Raw genomic sequence first — 23,840 nt, forward strand, 5'->3', positions numbered from 1 at the left:
TCTCAGCTTCTTAACATAAATCTTCTTCGGGACCACTGTCCCTTCCACGGGACAGTTGAGCTAATGTAGGCTAATGCGATTAGCATGAGGTTGTAAGTAACAAGAACATTTCCCAGGACATAGACATATCTGATATTCACAAAGCTTAAATTATTGTTAATCTAACTGCACTGTCCAATTTACAGTAGCTATTACAGTGAAAGAATGACATGCTATAGTTTGAGGAGAGTGCACAATTTTGAACATGAAAAGTTATTAATTAACAAATTAGGCACATTTGGGCAGTCTTGATACAAAATGTTGAACAGAAATGCAATGGTTCATTGGATCAGCTGAAAACTTTGCACATACACAGATGCCAACTAGTGGCCAAAATCTAAATTGCACCTGGACTGGAATAATACATTATGGCTTTTCTTTTGCATTTCAAAGATGATGGTACAAAAGAAAAATGAACGGTTGTTTTTTTCTTCGTATTATCTTTTACCGGATCTATTCTGTTATATTCTACTACATTCAGTTTACATTTACATAAACTTCTAAGTATTTCCTTTCAAATGGCACCAATAATATGCATATCCTTGCTTCAGGGCCTGAGCTACAGGCAGTTAGATTTGGGTATGTAATTTTATGCGGAAATTGAAAAAAAAGGGGCTAATCCTTAACTAGTTTTTAAGATATGTGTCCTGTAGGCATCCATTCTGGGTCCTGTACTTTTTACTGTTTACATAAACAATATTGACTTGTCTGTAAAAAAACAAAACTGCAACCTGCACTTGTATGCTGATGATACTGTTGTGTATGCTATTGTCCCACGGTTGACCAGGCTCTATCTGAACTACAGCCTGCCTTCATTGTACAACAGAAAAACTTTCTTGACCTGGAATTAGTATTGAATAAAGGTAAAACTAAGTATAAGTTGTTCTCTAGAGCGCATAAAAATAACTCTGATGATTTAAGCATATGTACTTTGGATGGTGTCAATATTGATCATGTCCCTCCTTACAAATATCTGGGCACCTGGATAGATGAAAAGCTGTCTTTTACAAATCATATTGATGAGCTAGTTAATGATGAGCTACCTCATCTGAATGAGCTCAGATAGATCAAACCCTTGGTTTTCTTCTGAACTATCTTTGACTCTGAATTGTTTAAAATGGGTGTGTTTATCTGCCAGAGGAATAATATTGAGGATACATTTTCTAGAGCCAACTCGGGGTCAGAATACAGGATATCCTTTAGAGCCAACTCGGGGTCAGAATACAGGAGACCTACCTGAATTTGTCCAAAACAAACTCTTGTTTTCTCGTGTTGCAAAACGTTTTCCGTTTGGAATAAACGATTTCTATTGCAAACATTTTTGCAACAGAATAGGCTTAAGGAATACACCCCCTGCCACACCTTCCCCTGTAGGATCACAGGTGCTTTGCTCACGTGATAAACGAATGGGACAATCAAATGCCTGTCCCAGCGTTTGAGGTTTTCTGACGAACGTGGTCCACAGGTCTGGTTCTCCTAACCTTGTATTAAATATAGGCATAAACCAAGAGGTTGTCAGTAACCGTATTGTTCTTTTTTTGTTTTCGCAAGGAATACATTTTGATACGTTTTTTTAACCATTCACACGAAGAATTTCAACACCGCTATTGTGGAAAGTGGATTTCCGTGAAAATTAGCTGCTGTACGGACGATTTGATTTAGAACACAAGACTTCTGAAGAATACTACCGTTTTGGGGGGAAAATTTGGGGCTACCTGAAATTTGCGTGTCCCTCGAAAATGATACCGAATTCAGACTTTTACGTTAGACTTCTTTGGTGTTTCACAGGTGAGTTTTCATGTCTTTATGCTATAACCTGGTCATGTCAGTGAAGTAGGTCAGTTGTGTGTAATTTCAATCGACTCATTTGCGGGTTGCAAGGGAAATATCGACCTGTATTTGGGTACCTTTGTTTTGGCTACTCCGGCAACATTGCCTACGGGCATTTCCACGGCAGGAGTGACGCTGACGTTTTTTACTTTAAATGTGTCTAACACTTCGATTGCAAAGTTAAACGAACCGTGCAACTGTGCACAATGAATATTTTTAACAATTTCCACTAAGAATTTCACGAAAACATCTACTTGAAGAACAGTGCAGATACTAAGTTTGGTAACAGAATGACGATTCTGTTTGTGGTTATTTGATCAAATTTAGCATATGCACTTTGGGCCTAGGCCAGCCCTAATCGACAGCGTACTCACGTAGGCATATGTATCAATGTAAAGGCAGTGGTGGAAAAAGTACCCAACTGTCATACTTGAGTCAGAGTAAAAAATACCTTAACAGAATATGACAAGTGACATTCACCCAGTAAAATACTAATTGAGTAAACGTATTTGGTTTTACATTTACCTAAGTATCAAAAGTACATGTAATTGCTGATTTTTATTGTATTTTTTTATTTCACCTTTATTTAACCAGGTGGGCTAGTTGAGAACAAGTTCTCATTTACAACTGCGACACGGCCAAGAAAAAGCATAGCAGTGTGAACAGACAAAAACACAGTTACACATGGAGTAAACAATAAACAAGTCAATAACACAGAATTTAAAAATTTTTTTTTAAACAAAGTCTATACATTGTGTGCAAAAGGCATGAGGTAGGTGAATAATTACAATTTAGCAGATTAACACTTGAGTGATAAATGATCAGATGGTCATGTGCACGTAGAGATACTGGTGTGCAAAAGAGCAGCTTAAATATACTTAAGTATCAAAAGTGTACATTTCCAATTCCTTATATTAAAAAAACCAAAAGGCAATTTTTTTCTTGTTTTTTGTAATTTGCAGATAGCCAGAGGCACACTCATACATAATTTACAAATGAAGAATTTGTGATTCTGCCAGATCAGAGGCAGTAGGGATGACCAGGGATGTTCACTTGATAAGTGTGTGAATTAGACCATTTTCTTGTCCTGCTAAGTGGTGTAAAGTACTTAAGTAAAAACTCTTACAACAAATATGGCAGAGTGCAGGTTAACTGCAATATGCTGCAAATACTGGGTCCAAAATGCCACAGTCGACTGCAGTTTCAAAACTACAATATTTGTTTGGTAATGGTATACTTTAAAGTACTACATAAGTAATTGTTTTGAGTATCTGAATTTGACTTTACTATTTGTTTGACAACATTTACTAAACTACATTCCTAAAGAAAATACGGTACTTTTTTACTTCATACACTTTCCCTAACACCTAAAATGGTTAGTCACACAGTTATCAAGCGAACATCCCTGGTCATCCCTACTGCCTCTGATCTAGCAGAATCACCAAAGACAAATTCTTCATTTGTAAATGATGTATGAGTGTGCCTCTGGCTATCTGTAAAACAAAAATGGTGCCATCTGGTTTGCTTAACATAAGGAATTTGAAATGATTTATACTTATACTTTTGATATTTTAAAAGTTACTTTGATGTTTACTCAAGTAGTATTTTACTAGGTGACTTTTACTTGAGTCATTTTCTATTAAGGTGTCTTTACCTTCTCAAGTATGACAATTGCGTACTTTCTACACGACTGGTCTAATTCCCATTTTGCCTACTGTTCTCAGGTGTCATGGTTTGTCATGCTCAGGAAGAGTGTGGTCAACCACCCATGGGAAAAAGGATTGTGGGAGGAGTAGATGCATCAATGGGGGCATGGCCGTGGCAAGTGGATATTCAGGTAGTTCAGCGCTGAGTCAAGATGTGGAATGAACAAAATGCATGAAGACTTGTTTGTCTGGTTTTAGTGTGTGTGTTGGTCATCATGCTGACCTGCTGAGAGGGGAATAAGACCTGTTTTGATTCACCTCAACCTCTTTCCCCCTCGACCTCTTTCCCCCTCGACCTCTTTCCCCCTCGACCTCTTTCCCCCTCGACCTCTTTCCCCCTCGACCTCTTTTCCCCCTCGACCTCTTTCCCCCTCGACCTCTTTTCCCCCTCGACCTCTTTCCCCCTCGACCTCTTTCCCCCTCGACCTCTTTCCCCCTCGACCTCTTTCCCCCTCGACCTCTTTCCCCCTCGACCTCTTTCCCCCTCGACCTCTTTCCCCCTCGACCTCTTTCCCCCTCGACCTCTTTCCCCCTCGACCTCTTTCCCCCTCTTGGTCTTTAGACAGCGAAGGATGGCCATATCTGTGGAGGTACCATCATCACTAAGGACTGGGTGCTGTCTGCTGCCCACTGCTTCCCAAAGTAAGCGTCTACCAGTGGAGGCTCCTCAGAGGAGGAAGGGGAGGACCACCCTACTCAGTGAATTACATGAAAACAAAAGTTTAACATTAAAAAAGCTATCCTTTATTAGATAGAACTATACTAAATATATTCACATGTAACCAAATAACGGATTAAAACACCGTTTTGCAATCGTCTACAGTAGCCTCAAACAGTAATGTGCAATTGACCAAAAATATACCAACTTTCGGGAAGAGGCGACGGTGGCACGGGAAATACCCCTGTCTGTTTGTGTTAGGGCTCGACATACCAGGGAGTTTTTGAAAACGCTCTGGGCCAGTTTATCACCCCCCTAAGATGGCCGCTAGGGTAAGTGAACAAAAATATTATAATGCTTTTTTTAATCTCGGCTACATAATTGATTAAAAAAATAATATAAACAACTTTGGGAATCCATCTTTTATGTCGATTTAATTGTCGCACACGTATAACCTCGATAATCTTTCGGGCATCGAGTGCGCAGCTTTAAATTGCTGGTTGTTGCATGGAGACCGACAGTGGTAGGAAAGCTGTTTCAAATTATATCTACCTGTAAATGCTATGGCAATAGGTATGCAAACCAGGTATTTAAAAAGTTGTCTTAACTGTATGGCTCATCGCAAATTCAACTGTCATGGAATAGCCTACTTTAAACATTGAAGGGTGTTGGGCTAGTCTGATGCTCTTGTTTCGGTGAAATCATGTGCGGTTGTGAGCAAGACAAAATTGAATGTTGGTTTCAAATTGGTTTTCAATACAAAGTGTTCCATTAGAAGGGGAACCTGTTTTTGGTTGCTTTCTCATTTTAAAACATGATACAATAACTCTCAAATCTCAAATGGCAAGACTGACTAGCTTGCTCTCTATTTAGTCAGGCAATGCCAACATTATTCTTGTCTGTGTTTCGTCATAAATATTTAAATGTATTTATTTATAATAAGCAGTCATTGTAATTAAGAATTTGTTCTTAACTGACTTGCCTAGTTAAATAAAAATACATGTTTCAGACACACTACATGACAAAGTATGTGGACACCTGCTCGTCGAACTTCGCATTACAAAATCATGGGAATTAATAGGGAGTTGGTCCCCCCCCCCCCCCCTGTTACTTTAACAGCCTCCACTCTTCTGAGAAGGCTTTCCACTAGATGTTGGAATATTGCTGCGGGTACTTGCTTTCATTTAGCCACGAGCACTCGTGAGGTTGGGCGATTATGCCTGGCTCGCAGTCGGCGTTTCAATTCATCCCAAAGGTGTTCGATGGAGTTGAGTTCAGGGCTCTGCAGGCCAGTGAAATTCTTCCACAACGATCTCGACAAACCATTTCTGTATGGACCTCATTTTGTGCACGGGGGCACTGTCATGCTGAAACAGGAAAGGGCCTTCCGCAAACTGTTCCCACAATGTTGGAAGCACAGAATTGTCTAGGATGTCATTGTATGCGGTTGCGCTAAGATTTCCCTTCACCGGAACTAAGGGGCCTAACCCAAACCATTATTTCCTCCTTCACCAAACTATGCATTCGGGAATGTAGCGTTTTCCTGGCATCCTCCAAACCCAGATTTGTCCGTCGGACTGCCAGATAGTGAAGCATGATTCATCATGCCAAATAATGCGTTTCCACTGCTCCAATGGCAGTGAGTTTAACACTGCTCCAATGGCAGTGAGTTTAACACTGCTCCAGCTGACGCTTGGCATTGCGCATGATGATCTTCGGCTTGTGTGCCAGATATCATTGTCAGGAAACCCATTTCATGAAGCACCCAACAAACTGTGCTTGTGCTGACGTTACTTCCAGAGGCAGTTTGGAATTCTAGTGACTGTTGCAACCAATGACAGGCGATTTGAAAGCGTTACGCGCTTCAACACTTGGCGGTCCCATTCTGTGAGCTTGTATGGCCTACCACTTCGCGGCTGAGCTATGGTTGCTCCTAGACGTTTCCACTTCACAATAACAGCACTTAAAGTTGACCGTGCAGCTCGAGCAGAAATTTGATTCACTGACTTGTTGGAAAGGTGGCATCCTATGACGGTGCTGCATTGAAAGTCACTGAGCTCTTCAGTAAGGCCATTCTGCTACCAATGTTTGTCTATGGAGATTACATGGCTGTGTGCCTGATTTTTTTATTTTATTTTAATACACCTGTCAGCAAGGGGTGTGGCTGAAATGGCCGAATCCACTAATTTGAAGGGGAGTCCACAAACTTTCCGAATGCACTGTATAAAGTGTATTCAGACCCCCTTGACTTTATCCACATTTCGTTATGTTACGGCCTTATTCTGAAATTGATTAAATTGTTTTATTACTTCAATCGACACCAGAAACAGGTTTAGTAATGTTTGCAAATTAATTCAAAAATAGCTGATCACATTTACATAAGTATTCAGACCCTTTACTCGGGACTTTCTTGAAGCATCTTTGGCAGCAATTACAGCATCAAGTCTTCTTGGTATGACACCACAAGCTTGGCACACCTGTATTTGGGGAGTTTCTCCCGTTCATCTCTGCAGGTCCTTTCAAGCTGTCAGGTTGGATGGCTTCAGTCTGGCCACTCCACCATAAATGCCTGATTGGTGGAGCGCTACAGAGATGGTTGTCCTTCTGGAAGATTCTCCCATCTCCACAGAGGAGCTCTGTCAGTGACCATTGGGTTCTTGGTCACCTCGCTGACCAAGGCCCTTCTCCCTCGATTGCTCAGTTTGGCCGGGCAGCCAGCTCGAAGAAGCGTCTTGGTTGGTTCCAAACTTCTTCCATTTTAAGAATGATTAAGGTCATTGTGTTCTTGGACCTTCAATGCTGCATAAATATTTTGGTACCCTTCCCAAGATCTGTGCTTGGACACAATCCTGTCTCGGAACTCTACGGACAATTCCGTTGACCTCATGGCTTGGTTTTTGCTGTCAACTTTGTGGCCTAAAATAGCCTTCCCAAATCATGTTCAGTCAATTGAATTTACCACAGGTAGACTCCAAGTTTTAGAAACATCTCAAGGATAATCAATGGAAACAGGATGCACCCCTGCCTTTTTTGTCCCCAGAACAGCCTCAATTTGTGTGTATTAACACACAGGAAACGGAGGGTTAAAAACCAGCAGCATTGCAGTTCTTGACACAAACCGGTGCGCCTGGAATCTACTACCACACCCCGGTCTAAGGCACTTAAATCTTTTGTCTTGCTCATTCATACACTGAATGGCACACATACATAATCCATGTCTGTTGTCACGAGGATTAAAAATCCTTCTTTAACCTGTCTCCTCCCCTTCATCAACACTGATTTTTGAAGTGGATTTAACAAGTGACATCAATAAGGGATCATAGCTTTCACCTGGTCAGTCTGTCATGGAAACAGTGGGGTGTTAATGTTTTGTCAGTGTGTCGATCTCATTGTGTAACTGTTATCGGGTAGATGAAGGTAACTACAAAGTTGCTTATGCCTCCCTGGTAGGATGATTATGCTTCAATCCAGTGGACATTTTTAGTTTTGACAACTCCATCACTAGTGTGCTAGTGACATACTGTTGCCAGCCACACCTGTAAAGCTGGTGCACACCGGAATTAAAAGGTGATTATACGAAAGTTTACATTTCTATGATTTATTTTTTCTTCCCCAGACCTCAAATGGTCCCTCAATGTGGTTTAAGCATTGTTGTGGACTTAGAACATTTGTTGTTCTATTACATTTAAAAAAATATATAATAATTTTTTTAATTTGAGTGAAACTCCACACATTAAAAAAAGTGGTATAATTTTGGTATCAAGTATATTTTTTTCCTTTCAAATTCTACCTTCTAGAGGATTGCGCAGAAAATAACACGGGGCACTTTGAAATCTGCAATGAATACATTTGGCAAGTCTCTTTTTTTCATTACAGTAAATCTATGTAAGAACATAAGGGCGTGCTAATTCAAAAGATGGCTAGTCATTATTTACCTGGTTCTGTATGGCATGCAGGCACATTATGGGACTGGGGCCAAGTCATTATCAATGATAAAACAAATTATGTTATAGATTGATGCGACCAAGTCATCTGTTGGTGCCACCACTTGAAGTTGGTTCCACCTGTGGAAAAAGTTAGTGTAGAACCCTGATAGTTGAACAAAGGAATTTCTTAGTTTAAGGAGAAGCAGCAGAGCAAAATTTCATTGTATATATTTTTCTTAGTTTACCTTTCACTTAGCTAATGCAACTGGTTTGGCTTCTTCAGCAACCTGACTCGGCGAGGAATGCTATTTGTTAGCTAGCATGCTAAGGCTAGCCAACACTGCAACTTTTTCAAGTCAAGGTAAGCATTCGGTTTAATAAATGTATTGCCACTGGGGCCTGTCGGTGTAACTGCTTGTTTTAGGCCACACTGTACTGTGATTTTACACCTTGATTGGATTGTGGATTTAAAAACGCGGCGTTTGACTATATTGTTGATATGGTGACAACGATGTAGGCTTTGTAGCGGTTATGGTATGAAGGTCTGGCTTGGAGGTTTTTGCGCCTGGTCACACAGCTGTTGTGCATTGAAGTCCAAAAGCGAAGGGAAAGGTCAAATCAAATTGTATTTGTCACAAGCTTCATAAACCATCACGTGTAGACTAACAGTGAAAATGCTTAAGGGTCATTTTCAAACAATGCAGAATTCAATATTTTTTTTTAGACTAGTGACACAAGGAATAAATACAGTGAATAACGAGTGACAATACCAAGGCCATATACAGGGAGTACCAGTACCCAGTCGATGTGCAGGGGTACGAGCTGAGGTAGTCAACTATGCACATAAAGGCAGGGGTGAAGTGACAAGACCACAGGATATTTAATAGGCAGCGGGGGGGGGGGGGGGCACTGAGCAAATTGCAGGTCTGCTGAGTAGTGTGGACTTGAAAGTTGTGAAAATTCTGTGCAACTTTCAGTGTGTTTACTGTGAACTGAGGCTGTACCTACTTTAAGTTAGTTTGACAGTGGTCAAGTAGGCTGTGGCTATGTGATCATAATGTAGGCATAACAGTGGCCTACCGTCATAAACAATGGAGAAAATACATCCCATAACATTCTTAAACAGAAATAGCTGTTCTATCAGTCAGCCTACAGTAGCAGCCAACGTGTGGTGTTCAATGTACATTTCATGAGACTTATGAAAAAAACATGCAGGGCATGATATTAACCTGTTTATCCACTTGTCCTTCAGACAGGGAAATAACTGAATGTTTGATGCAAGAACCCACTTCACAAAATAAAATATATTTTTCTCATACCATTATTACAGAGAATCAGATATTATGCCTATTGGCTATTTAGCTTTTTCAAGCCTGTTTTAAAATACAACACTGCCTCTTTACCTGACTCACTTTTCAAAGATGTCTAGAAATGTACATGTTTTCTGCTCTTGTAGGAAGTAACCACTCCCCCATTGATCTATAACTGGGCGAACAACTAACAAATTATATGAACAAATGTGCACAAGTGGCTACATGCAGCTCTCGCTTTGATCTCAAAACAAGCGCATCTACTCACAACCGCTCATGCTGTAAACACAGTCCAGATCAGTGAACGGCACAGATCCATATGGCGATGGTCTATTTGCATACAGGTCTACTGCAGCTCTGATTGGTTACAGCGTACCGGTCTGTGTAGAGTAGGCGTCTGAGTCGTGCCTGTCAATGCAATAGAACCCTACTCCAATGTGTCCTGCCTACAATAAAATCTCTTGCATAATGTTTTTCGGTATGTTGCTTTGAAAGTGGCTAATTGTGTTGATTTGATCACAAAGTCCCACAGTAAAGGGAAATATTGACGGTGTTAACTAAGGTGGGAAAACTCTAGGAAGTTAAAGTTTAAATCTCGTGCTTCTCTGCGCGGGTGGATATTTCTTCTGCTCGGCTATCCCAGGGAGCTGCGCCCGTGTGTAGCTTAAAGGGAACATTACTCACTGCTAGTGATGGGGAAGAAAAATCTATACAGTTAAGCATATTGGGGTATTCTTTTTGACTAGTTGGCTGTACCCAGTGCTGGAGACGTGGGTAGACTCAAATTTTGAAAACATTTTTCCAAACTGCCCGCCTGGTGAATGAAAGGCTCCCTGTGTGAATTCCTATGAGAAACAGTGACACAGTGCTTTCAGATAGTATTCAGACCCCTTCTCTTTTTCCACATTTAGTTAGATTACAGCCTTATTCTAAAATGGATTAAATGCTCCCCCCCCCATCTACACACAATGCCCCATAATGTAGGCCATTTTTATTAAGATTTTGTTCTTAACTGACTTGACTAGTTAAAGGTTAAATTTTGTCGGAAGTTTACATACACTTAGGGTGGAGTCATTAACTTTGTTTTTCAACCACTCAACAAATTTCTTGTTAACAAACCAATAGTTTTGGCAAGTCGGTTAGGACATCTACTTTGCATGACACAAGTTTTCCAACAATAGTTTGCAGACAGATTATTGCTTCAGAAGTTTACATACACTAAGTTGACTGTGCCTTTTTTAAACAGCTTAGAAAATGTCATGGCTTCTGACTGAAATTGTCAATTAGCCTATTGGAGGTGTACCTGTGGATGTATTTCAAAGGCCTACCTTCAAATTCAGTACCTCTTTGCTTGACATCATGGGAAAATCAAAAGAAATCAGCCAAGACATCAGAAAAAAATGTATAGACCTCCATGTTTCGTTCATCCTTGGAAGCAATTTCCAAACGCCTGAAGGTACCACATTTATCTGAACAAACAATATTATGCATGTATAAACACCATGGGACCACGCAACCATCATACCGCTCAGGAAGGAGACGCGTTCTGTCTCCTAGAGATGAACGTACTTTGATGCGAAAAGTGCAAATCAATCCCAGAAGAGCAAAGGACCTTGTGAAGCTGCTGGAGGAAACGGGTACAAAGTATTTATGTCCACAGTAAAACAAGTCCTATATCGACATAACCTGAAAGGCCGCTCACCAAGGAGTAAGCCACTGCTCTAAAACCGCCATATAAAAGCCAGACTACGGTTTGCAACTGCGCATGGGGACAAAGATCGTACTTTTTGGAGTAATGTCCTCTGGTCTGATGAAACAAAAATATAACTCTTTGGCAATAATGACTATTTTTGGAGGAAAAAGGGGGAGACTTGCAAGCTGAAGAACACCATCCCAACCAAGAAGCACGTGGGGGGCAGCATCATGTTGTGGGGGTGCTTTGCTGCAGGAGGGACTGGTGCACTTCATAAAATAAATGGCATCATGAAGGAGGAAAATTGGGGATATATTGAAGCAACATCTCAAGACATCAGTCAGGAAGTTCAAGCTTGGTTGCAAATGGGTCTTCCAAATGGACAATGTCCCCAAGCATACTTCCAAAGTTGTGGCAAAATAGCTTAAAGACAACAAAGTCAAGGTATTGGAGTGGCCATCACAAAGCCCTGACCTCAATCTCATAAATTTGTGGGCAGAACTGAAAAAGCATGTGTGCGCAAGGAGACCAACAAACCTGACTGTTACGCCAGCTCTGTCAGGAGGAATGGGCCAAAATTCACCCAACATATTGTGGGAAGCTTGTGGAAGGCTACCTGAAATGTATGTCCCAAGTTAAACAATTCAAAGGCAATGCTACCAAATACTATTTGAGTGTGTCAACTTCTGACCAACTGGGAATGTGATGAAATAAATAAATCACTCTATTATTCTGACATTTCACATTCTTAAAATAGTGGTGATCCAAATTGACCTAAGACAGGGAATTTTTACTAGGATTGCATGTCAGGAATTGTGAAACATAGTTAAAATGTATTTGTCTAAGCGGTTTGTAAACTTCTGACGACATATTTTTTTTAAATGTACAAAGTTAAAACTGCTTTTTAGAAATGTTTGCAAATTAACTGATATCACATTTACATGATTATTCAGGCCATTTACTCAGTACTTTGAAGCATCTTTTGGCAGTGACTACAGCCTCAAGTCTTATGTATTACGCTAAAAGCTTCTCAAGATCTGTCAGGTTGGATGTGAAGTGTTGCTGCACAGCTATTTTCAGGTCTCTCCAGAGGTGTTTGTTTGGTCTCAAGTCCGGGCTCCGGCTGGGCCACTAAAGGACATTCAGAGACTTGTCACGAAGCCACTCCTGCGTTGTCTTGGCTGTGTGCTTAGGGTCGTTGTCCTGTTGGAAGGTGAACCTTTGCCCCAGTCTGAGGTCCCGAGTGTCTGGAGCAGGTTTTCTCCAATGATCTCGCTGTACTTTGCGCCGTTCATTTTTTCCCCCTCGATCCGGACAAGTCTCTCCCGCTGAAAAACATCCCCACAGCATGATTCATGCTTCATCGTAGGGATGGAGGCAGGTTTCTTCCAGATGTGACACTTGGCATTCAGGCCAAAGAGTTCAATGCTGTCGGGTGCCTTTTAGCGAGTGGCTTCTGTCTGGCCACTCTAAGAGGTTCTCCCATCTCCACAGAGGAGCTCTCAGTAACCATGGCATTTCGAGAATCATAGCAAAGGGTCCGAATACTTTTGTAAATAACTATTTAAAAAAAAAAAAAAAAATTATATATACATTTGCTAACATTTCTAAATACCTGCGTTCACTTTGTCATTATGTTATTGTGAGTAAAAAAAATAAACATTTTAATCCATTTTAGAATAAGGCTGTAACGTGGAAAAGGGGAAGCAGTCTGAATCCTTTCTGAATACGCTGTTAATGACCTAAGATTATAAATCCCATATTTGTCTTTCAGTCAGGCCAACCAAAGCTGTACTGTGCAGTAGGCTTACTATTGAAAGTGAGTCAAATTCAAGTTTCATATTTCTTTTACACAGACATTGTTTTCTACGTCCATAACAATGCTTAAGCCACATAAGGAGACTACTTTTGAAAAATCTTGGTGTAGTTATACCCTTTTTTAAAATTCAAGTGTTGATTTAGTGGTGTTAATGTCGCACATGAGCAAAATAAATGGCCTCTGGATTGACGCAAATAATAATGATTTCATTCTGATAGGTGGGCATAGACTACTTTTGTATCTCGTTACCACTTTTAATGGAAAGGTTCTCCCAAAAACCTATCTACCAGAAGACAGACCGAATTTTTATTTTTTTTAATTTTTTTTTAAATTTAAAACATTTTTTTATATTTATTTTTATTAGCATCACTATTTTTCCTGTAACTTAATTGTTTGTAACCTGGACGTTTCCCTTCATATTATGAGGCAAGTCTTACCTAGCTTCAAAGCAGCCTATATACAAAATCTCACCATAGAAACGTGGAGGTAATTTTTTTTTAAAGACTTAACCAAAGAACAGGAGAATGCATATGCTGTTTCTTTCTTTGTCTAGCTGCCGAAGGCATTATCCTAATATTAGCTAACCATGATAGTTGATGCATTTTTAAACCCCCCCCTCTTTCAAACTGTTATTTCCATCTCTGTCCTGCTTGCATGTGCAGTTAGCTATTTACAACTGTTCCTGCAAATTGCATTTAGGAAGTACTGCTGTGTACATTGCCACGCTTAAAATGTGAAGAGAGTTTATATAAAAGTTTTACGCTAAATATTCCAATCTGTTCCAAAAGCCCTTAATTAGTTATGTTGTATACCTCCACAACACTGATACGTGTCATTGGGGATTATGAAGTGATTATATGCAATGCCCACTGAAAAATAAGTGGGTATATACTCTCCACGAGGTCAACCGATTATGATTTTTCAACGCCGATACCGATTTTATTGGAGGACCAAAAAAGCCGATACCGATCAATCGGCCGATTTGATTCAAAAAAATATATATATACGTATGTGTCAATTACAACTATATATACATACACTGCTCAAAAAAATAAAGGGAACACTAAAATAACACATCCTAGATCTGAATGAATGAAATGTTCTTATTAAATACTTTTTTCTTTACATAGTTGAATGTGCTTAACACAATCACACAATTATCAATGGAAATCAATTTTATCAACCCATGGAGGTCTGGATTTGGAGTGACACTCAAAATTAAAGTGGAAAACCACACTACAGGCTGATCCAACTTTGATGTAATGTCCTTAAAACAAGTCAAAATGAGGCTCAGTAGTGTGTGTGGCCTCCACGTGCTTGTATGAACTCCCTACAACGCCTGGGCATGCTCCTGATGAGGTGGCGGATGGTCTCCTGAGGGATCTCCTCCCAGACCTGGACATAAGCATCCGCCAACTCCTGGACAGTCTGTGGTGCAGCGTGGCGTTGGTGGATGGAGCGAGACATGATGTCCCAGATGTGCTCAATTGGATTCAGCTCTGGGGAACGGGCGGGCCAGTCCATAGCATCAATGCCTTCCTCTTGCAGGAACTGCTGACACACTCCAGCCACATGAGGTCTAGCATTGTCTTGCATTAGGAGGAACCCAGGGCCAACCGCACCAGCATATGGTCTCACAAGGGGTCTGAGGATCTCATCTCGGTACCTAATGGCAGTCAGGCTACCTCTGGCGAGCACATGGAGGGCTGTGCGGCCCCCCCAAAGAAATGCAACCCCACACCATGACTGACCCACCGCCAAACCGGTCATGCTGGAGGATGTTGCAGGCAGTAGAACGTTCTCCACGGCATCTCCAGACTCTGTCACATGTGCTCAGTGTGAACCTGCTTTCATCTGTGAAGAGCACAGGGCGCCAGTGGCGAATTTGCCAATCTTGGTGTTCTCTGGCAAATGCCAAACGTCCTGCACGGTGTTAGGCTGTAAGCACAACCCCCACCTGTGGACGTCGGGCCCTCATACCACCCTCATGGAGTCTGTTTCTGACCGTTTGAGCAGACACATGCACATTTGTGGCCTGCTGGAGGTCATTTTGCAGGGCTCTGGCAGTGCTCCTCCTGCTCTTCCTTGCACAAAGGCGGAGGTAGCGTTCCTGCTGCTGGGTTGTTGCCCTCCTACTGCCTCCTCCACGTCTCCTGATGTACTGGCCTGTCTCCTGGTAGTGCCTCCATGCTCTAGACACTACGTTGACAGACACAGCAAACCTCCTTGCCTCAGCTCGCATTGATGTTCCATCCTGGATGAGCTGCACTACCTGAGCCACTTGTGTGGGTTGGAGACTCCGTCTCATGCTACCACTTGAGTGAAAGCACCGCCAGCATTCAAGTGACCAAAACATCAGCCAGGAAGCATAGGAACTAAGTGGTCTGTGGTCACGCCCTATAGAACCACTCCTTTATTGGGGGTGTCTTGCTAATTGCCTATAATTTCCACCTGTTGTCTATTCCATTTGCACAACAGCATGTGGAATTTGTCAGTGTTTTTTCCCCTAAGTGGACAGTTTGATTTCACAGTGTGATTGACTTGGAGTTACATTGTTTAAGTGTTCCCTTTATTTTTTTGATATATTTGAAAACAAATTGTAATAATGACAATTACAACAATACTGAATGAACACTTTTAACTTAATATAATACATCAATGAAATCAATTTAGCCTCAAGTAAATAATGAAACATGTTCAATTTGGTTTAAATGCAAAAACAAAGTGTTGAAAGTAAAAGTGCAATATGTGCTAACGTTTCAGTTCCTTGCTCAGAACGTGAGAACATATGAAAGCTGGGGCTTCCTTTTAACATGAGTCTTCAATATTCCCAGGTAAGAAGTTTTAGGTTGTAGATATTATAGGGATTATAGGACTATTTCTCTCTATACCATTTGTATTTCATTAACCTTTGACTATTGGATGTTCTTTATAAGCACTTTAGTATTGCCAGTGTAACAGTATAGTTCTGTCCATCTCCTCCCTGGGCTCGCACCAGCAACACAACGACAACGGCCATCATCGAAGCAGCGTTACCCATGCAGAGCAAGGGGAACAACTACTAGAAGGCTCAGAGCGAGTGACGTTTTAAACGCTATTAGCGTGCGCTAACTAGCTAGCCATTTCACTTCGGTAACACCAGCCTCATCTCGGGAGTTGATAAGCTTGAAGTCATAAACAGCACAAAGCATGACGCACAGTGAAGGGCTGCTGTCAAAGCGCCTGAAAGTGCTGTTTGAATGAATGAACTAGATACTTGTATGATCAGTCAGATTATGTCACGCAGGACACGCTAGATAATATCTAGTAATATCATCAACCATGTGTAGTTAACTAGTGATTATGATTGATTGTTTTATATAAGATAAGTTTAATGCTAGCTAGCAACTTACGCAAATGCAGTAAGCCAAGGTGACAGGCAGTCTCCTTGTGGAGTGCAACGAGCGAGGCAGGTTGTTATTGCGTTGGACGAGTTAACTGTAAGGTTGCAAGATTGAATCCCCGAGCTGACAAGGTGAAAATCTGTTCTGCCCCTGAACAAGGCAGTTAACCCACCTTTCCTAGGCCGTCATTGATGATAAGAATGTGTTAACTGACTTGCCTAGTTAACCTTTTGCGTGTAGGGGGCAGTATTTTAGTTTTTGGCTAAAAAACGTACCCATTTGAAACTGCCTATTTCTCAGCCTCAGAAACTAGAATATGCATATAATTGTCATATTAGGATAGAAAACACAAGTTTTCAAAACTGTAAAAATATTGTCTGTGTATAACAGAACTGATATTGCCTGACAAATCCAATCAGGAAGTGCCTCTTATTTTGAAACCTCTCTGCTCCTATGCATGCCTATCCTCCATTTAAAGAGATATCAACCAGAGTCCTTTTTCTATGGCTTCCCTAAGGTGTCAAGTCTTCAGACATAGTTTCAGGCTTTTATTTAGAAAAATTAGCGTGAAGGATCATATTGCGTGAGTGGATAGGTGGGGGCTCTGAGTTTTGCACAACTGAGTAAAGCGGCCATTGTTTCTCCCGCTGTTATTGAAAAAGCTACACACTCGGTTGATATATGTATTTTGGGTATAAAAATCTTTATGGAACAAAAGGAACATTTTTGTGTGGGTGAACATCCGACGATCATCAAAGATAAATGGTTAATTTGATTGCTTTTCTGATTTTCATGACCTAGCTACTTAATGCTTAGTGTACATAATGTTATGCTATGCTATCGATAAACTTACACAAACGCTTGGATTGCTTTCGCTGTAAAGCATCATTTCAAAATCTGAGTCGACAGGTGGATTAACAAAAGGCTAAGCTGTGTTTTGCAATATTGGGGGGGTGAAGATGCATTTCAGTTGTTAGCTGTAAGGTGTTGCAACTCTCTCCTCTCCCAGTCAGTTCGACGTGTCGGGCTATACCCTCTATGTTGGCCGTCACCGGCTCAACAGCTGGAACCCTAATGAGATATCGTACTTCGTGGAGCGCGTCGTGATCCCATCCGGCTACTCGGACCCAAGTTTGGGACAGGACATGGCCTTGGTGTTGCTGCGGAGTCCCATCGTCTGGTCGGCGTATGTCCATCCTGTTTGTCTTCCTGACGCCGGGACACTGTTCCCCGGGGACCTTCCCTGCTACATCACAGGCTGGGGAAACATCCGCGACGGGGGTAAGAGAGAATAAGGCATTACGTATATAGCGGCAAAATTTAACTTCCACTAAAAGGAGCCTCAACCTCTGACTCAGTGGACTGTCACACTGGTCAACTCTCACTCATGGGAGGACTGTCTGTCAGTATGTTCCATATGCAGTAGTCTAAGCCTGTCACGGTGACTGACTGACTCACAGCTACTCATTCAAGGGTTTTTAGCTTTACACTTTTCTACATTGTAGAATAATAGTGAAGACCTCAACACTAGGAAGTAACAACCATGGAATCATGTAGTAACCAAAAGTGTTAAACAAATCAATATGTTATTTGAAGTAGCCACCCTTTGCCTTGACAGCTTTGCACACTCTTGGCATTCTCTCAACCAGCTTCACCTGGAATGCTTTTCCAACAGTCTTGAAGGAATTTCCACAAATGCTGAGCACTTGTTGGCTGCTTTTCCTTAACCCAGCGTTCTATCTCCAAACCATCTCAATTGGGTTGAGGTTGGGTGACTGGAGGTGAGGTCATCTGATGCAGCACTCATCACTCCTTGGTCAAATAGCCCTTACACAGCCTGTTGGATCATTATCCTGTTAAAAAACAAATGATAGTCCCACTAAGTGCAAACCAGATGGTATTGCTGCAGAATGCTGTGGTAGCCATGCTGGTTAAGTGTGCCTTGAATTCTAAATAAATCAGTGACCGTGTCAACAGCAAAATACCATTCTTCAGTGGGAACCACACATGCCGAGATCATCCGTTCACCTACACTTTGTCTCACAAAGACATGGTGGTTGGAACCAAAAATCTCTAATTTGGACAGATTTCCACCGGTCTAATGTCCATTGCTTGTGTGTTTTGGCCCAAGCAAGTCTCTTCTTAGTGGTGTCCTTTAGTGGTTTCGTTGCAGCAATTCGAAGATGAAGGCCTGATTCACACAGTCTCCTCTGAACAGTTGATGTTGAGGGGTCTGTTACTTGAACTCAATCATTTATTTGGGCTGCAATTTGAGGTTAAGGTAATGAACTTATTCTCTGCAGCAGAGGTAACTCTGGGTCTTCCTTTCCTGTGGCGGTCCTCATTAGAGCCAGTTTTCACATTGACTGACCATGTCTTAAAGTATTGGACTGTTGTTTCTCTTTGCGTATGAGTTGTTCTTGCCATAACACAACTGATTGTCTCAAACACATTAATGTCTGGAATTTCTTAACTTAACAAGGCACACCTGTTAATTGAAATGCATTCCAGGTGAGTACATCATGAAGCTGGTTGAGTGCAAAGCTGTCGAAGGCAAAGGGTGGCTACTTTGAAAATATTTTATATTTGAGATTCTTATCTGTTTAACACTTTTTTTGGTTACTACATGATTCCGTATGTGTTATTTCATAGTTTTGATGTGTTCACTATTATTCTACAATGTAGGAAATTGTGCAAATAAAGAGAACCCCTTAAATGAGTAGGTGTCGTAAGTTTTGATTGTGTGTAAATAAATTCCCCTCCTTGCTCAGCAGAAATCTCAGGAAATGTAAAATTGTGAACCCGCAACCCAAATGTGTTGTTGGCATAGGCATTCTCGCTCCTTTTATTTGACCTACCTACTCACTCTGCCTCAACTTCTCTGGCCGTCTCTCAGTCCCTCTGAGTGGAGTGGCAACACTGCAGCAAGTGCAGGTGCCAATCATCTCGTCGTCTTCCTGTCAGATGATGTACGACCTTAACCCATCGGAGAAAGTGGACATCCGTTCTGACATGATTTGTGCCGGTTATCAAGAGGGGGGCAAGGACTCCTGTCAGGTATGCTCACCTCACCTGTGTGTAATACTAGACTAACGTGGGCTTTTTCTTACTTCTTACCCATCTCCCTCTTTCTCCACAGGGGGACTCTGGAGGACCCCTGGTCTGCCAGATGGTGAACGGAACCTGGGTGCAGGCTGGGGTGGTGAGTTTTGGCCTGGGCTGTGCCCATGCCAACAGCCCCGGCGTCTACGCCAAGGTGTCCAGCTTCTCCAGCTTCATCCAAAGCAACATACCAGAGATCAGTCTGTACGGCCGGGCCGGTCCCAACTGGGCCAGCTCCCTGACAGTGCTGGCTAGCTCCCTGGCCACTTTACTGATGGGCCAGCTGCCAAGATAGGGCTTCCGAAAAGAGCCAGATCTTAAAGGGACATTCTATGTAATTTGCCATGAACCTGGTTTTACACTTAACTTGGCTGTAGTAGATTACTGTTTTAGGTAATATTCTGCTTAATTTTTTATTTACCATATTAATAACATGCCAAAACAACTTTTTGACCAAACTGACTCAGTGACCACTTATTTCCCACATAAGCAGAAATTCCGCCTTTCTGGTTCAAGATGCGTGTAAAACCAGGTAAATGTGTCAAATTACAAAGGAATTTTGCTTTAAAGGAAAGGGCCGAACCTGTGGTGGCAAACTATACTACGTTTTAATGATATGTATATGCAACTCCTAACAAATTCAAGTGATTCTGAATATACAAGTTATCGATAAAACGGTGATATTATGAGTATTTAGAACTAATGAAATGTAAAGCCATGTTTGTCGATCTATTTTAGCACATTTTAACATGTCATGTAACGTCAAGCTTCAAGTTTCTTATAATTTTGAATGAATGTAAATAAATGATTACAAATGTCAGTAATTTATAAGAACTGTCACTTACATGCGTTCTAGAATCTCCATTGTCTTTGTTCTCCTCCTGTCACCTGGGCCCTGTTTGTATGCTATAGAAATACATCAAGGAAAGGAAGGATGAAGTAATTCCATGGTGAGTGAAGGTAGGGTAGTGACCTTGATTATACCTATCCATTCAAGTAAAAGATCTGTAATGAGGATGGAAGGATGCATTTCTGAAGTCGGATGAATCTCTATGGTCTTTCCTTGATTCCTCACATCCTCTCATGGGCCATTGGCAGAGGAGGTCCGAGGGGAGAAATCTCAGAACTTCTCCGCCAATGCCTTATGAGAAGGATGTGATGAATCAAGGAAAGACTAATGAGATTCAGAGCCCCGAGATTTGATCAAGGCCTTTTCTAAATTAGATAAGCTCGGCTCCTTGTGTCCTTCTTTTGAAAACTTCAATGAGGGGGTGAGGAGAGGACACTTGCTATGTTAGGACAAATGCAATTGTTAGAAATGAGTCTCCTCCACTGGCATTAGGCAAATTTGTGTAGGAATCCCAAAGTACATGTGTAAAAGAAGCTTGCTAGTTGTGTTAAGACAGGTTATAGATAAAATAGCTCATCGTTACCTTTCAGAACACACACGTTCACTGCCAAGGAGGCTCGAGACTTTGAGAATCACATCAAACCTAACCTATACTCTGAATGATCGGCTATTAAAAGCCAACTAACATTTTACTCCTGAGGTGCTGACCTGTTGCACCCTCGACAACCACTGTGATTATCATTTGACCCTGCTGGTCATCTATGAACATCTTGGCCATGTTCTGTTATCTCCACCTGGCACAGCCAGAAGAGGACTGGCCACCCCTTAGGCCGAAACCTAGAGAGGAACCAGGCTTTCTAGGGAGTTTTTCCTAGCCACCGTGCTTCTACACCTGCATGGTTTGGTGATTTAGGCTGGGTTTCTGTACAGCACTTTGTGACATCAGCTGATGTAAGGGCTTTATAAATCAATTTGATTGATCAAACCTAACACGCGCAAGGAGCTGGGAATCACATCAAACCCAACACGCGCAAGGAGCTGGGAATCACATCAAACCCAACACGCGCAAGGAGCTGGGAATCACATCAAACCCAACACGCGCAAGGAGCTGGGAGTCACATCAAACCCAACACGTGCAAGGGGGAGGAGTCGACAGAAGGAACCCATTTATGATTTGCTCAATATTCACACATGCACAATCACGCAGCCCGCAGCATAAGACAATGAGGATACCTCAAGTGGGTACAAGGAACATTACTCATTGCTCAGTATTGGACTTGATTATATTGCTTATGGAACAGGAGGACATTAATACGGTGACTCTGCCAATGAATGAACAATTTACAATATTATTGAGGTGTCCTACAGATTGGGGCTGCTTCCTGGAGCTACAGAGCTTTTAAATCCCGACATGGGCAAAATATAAGTTGGAAGATATTCCTCTTTTCTTGTTTATTGCAACTGCTAATGAAAGATGGGCTACTATACAATTTATCCCCCCCCCCCCATTTTCTTCATTACCCACCCTAACTCATCCAAGTCTGCTACTTTTGGACATGTAGTGTGTGGACACCTGCTTGTCGACCATCTCATTCCAAATTCATGGGCATTAATATGGAGTTGGTCCCCCCCTTTTGTTGCTATAACAGCCTCCATTCTTCTGGGAAGGCTTTCTACTAGATGTTGGAACATTGATGCGGGGACTTACTTCCATTTAGCCACAAGGACATTCGTGAGGTCGGGCATTGATGTTGGGCGATTAGGCCTGGCTCGCAGTCGGCGTTCCAATTTATCCCAAAGGTGTTCGATGGAGTTGAGGTCCGGCTCTGTGCAGGCCAGTCAAGTTCTTCCACACCGATCTCAACAAACCATTTCTGTATGGACCTCGCTTTGTGCATGGGGGCACTGTCATGCTGAAACAGGAAAGGGCCTTCTGCAATCTGTTGCCACAAAGTTGAAAGCACAGAATTGTCTTGGATGTCATTGTATGCTGTAGCGTTAACATTTCCCTTCACTGGAACAAAGTGGCCAAGCCCGAACCATGAAAAACAGCCCTAGACCATTATTCCTCCTCCACCAAACTTTACAGTTGGCACTATGCATTGGGGCAGGTAGCGTTATCCTGGCACCCGCCAAACCCAGATTTGTCCGTTGGACTGCCAGATGGTGAAGCGTGATTCATCACTCCAGAGAATGCTTTTCCACTGCTCCAGAGTCCGATGGCAGTGAGCTTTACACCACTCCAGCCAATGCTTGGCATTGCGCATGGTGATCTTAAGGTTGTGTGTGGCTGCTTGGCCATGGAAACCCATTTCATGAAGCTCCCGACAAACAGTTATTGTGCTGACGTTGCTTCCAGAGGCAGTTTGGAACTCGGTAGTGACTGTTGCAACCGAGGACATCATTTTTGGATGCACTCAGCGGTCCAATTCTGTGAGCTTGGGTGGCCTACCACTTCCGGGCTGAAGTGGAAACGTCTCCTAGATGTCTCCTAGAGCTCAGTCACTGAGCTCTTCAGTAAGGCCATTCTACTGCCAACGTTTGTCTATGGAGATTGCAAGGCTGTATGTCGAGTTTATAAACCTCTCGGCAACAGGTGTGGCAGAAATAGCCGAATCCGCTAATTTGAAGGGGCGTCCACATGCTTTTGTTTGTATATAAATTGTAAACTATTGGAACAAAGAAAAATAACTGATATTGGCAGGAGGGAACATAATTAACTAAATTACAGAAAACTAAAATATATGCTTAATCCAGTATAAACTAATATATATAATTTATTATAGAAGAGACAAAGTTCACAAATTCTACAGCACAACGGTAGAGTCATGTCTTAAGTGTAAAACGAACAATGACTCAATAACCCATGTCTTCTGGGAATGTTATGGAGTCAAAGTTATGGGTGGAGTCAAAGTTGGCTGTCAGAGGTATTACAATATAAATGCACTTTTAATCTCTGCCTGCATATTTCAAGACATGGAATATGAGGGTGCTGTGAGATACCCGATGGGTTGAATGATACTTTTCTCGTCAATCTTGAAAAAAAATCATACTGGAAATCAACCAATCCTCCATCGTTAACACACTGGAAAGGTAAAATGCTTTATCTCAATGTTGAAAGTCTGGGTGACGGAGAGAAACAAAATGGTGGTGTTTGAGGCCATGTGGCGGAGAGTGATGCAGGTACTGGAGATGGGGGTGTGAGCATGTGTGTCTAGTCAGGGGTTGAAGTTTGTGTGTATTGTTTAGAAAAATAAAATACACTGAACCAAAATATAAACCCAACAATTTCAAAGATTTTACTGACTTAGTTCATATAAGGAAATCAGTGAATTAAATAAATGTATTTGGCCCTAGTCTATAGATTTCACATGACTGGAAATACAGATAAAAAGGGTAGGGGCGTGGATCAGAAAACCAGTCAGTGTCTGGTGTGATCACCATTTGCCTCATGCAACGCGACATCTCCTTCACATAGAGTTGTTGATTGTGGCCTGTGGAATGTTGTCCCACTCCTCTTCAAT

General features: G+C 41.8%; 1 protein-coding gene across 1 annotated transcript; it reads left to right on the forward strand.

The window, feature by feature from the left end:
• The first annotated feature begins 1,429 nt into the window (after positions 1-1,429).
• Positions 1,430-20,286, forward strand: zgc:92313 (uncharacterized protein LOC436869 homolog). The gene is made up of 6 exons (XM_064944027.1): positions 1,430-1,827; positions 3,594-3,706; positions 4,138-4,217; positions 17,374-17,645; positions 19,261-19,421; positions 19,504-20,286. Exons 1-6 carry the CDS (start codon positions 1,779-1,781, stop codon positions 19,759-19,761), a joined length of 933 nt encoding a protein of 310 aa, XP_064800099.1. The 5' UTR covers positions 1,430-1,778; the 3' UTR covers positions 19,762-20,286.
• Positions 20,287-23,840: the final 3,554 nt, after the last annotated feature.

The sequence above is a fragment of the Oncorhynchus masou genome, chromosome 29 (genome assembly GCF_036934945.1).
Source record: "Oncorhynchus masou masou isolate Uvic2021 chromosome 29, UVic_Omas_1.1, whole genome shotgun sequence".
Classification (NCBI taxonomy): Eukaryota; Metazoa; Chordata; class Actinopteri; order Salmoniformes; family Salmonidae; genus Oncorhynchus; species Oncorhynchus masou.

Excerpts from the sequence above, each read along its gene's own strand:
- zgc:92313 (XM_064944027.1), top strand. The coding sequence starts at position 1,779 with ATGATACCGAATTCAGACTTTTACGTTAGACTTCTTTGGTGTTTCACA. Across the intron at positions 1,828-3,593 it reads ACTTCTTTGGTGTTTCACAG|GTGTCATGGTTTGTCATGCT; the intron begins GTGAGTTTTCAT and ends TACTGTTCTCAG. Across the intron at positions 19,422-19,503 it reads GGGGCAAGGACTCCTGTCAG|GGGGACTCTGGAGGACCCCT; the intron begins GTATGCTCACCT and ends CTTTCTCCACAG.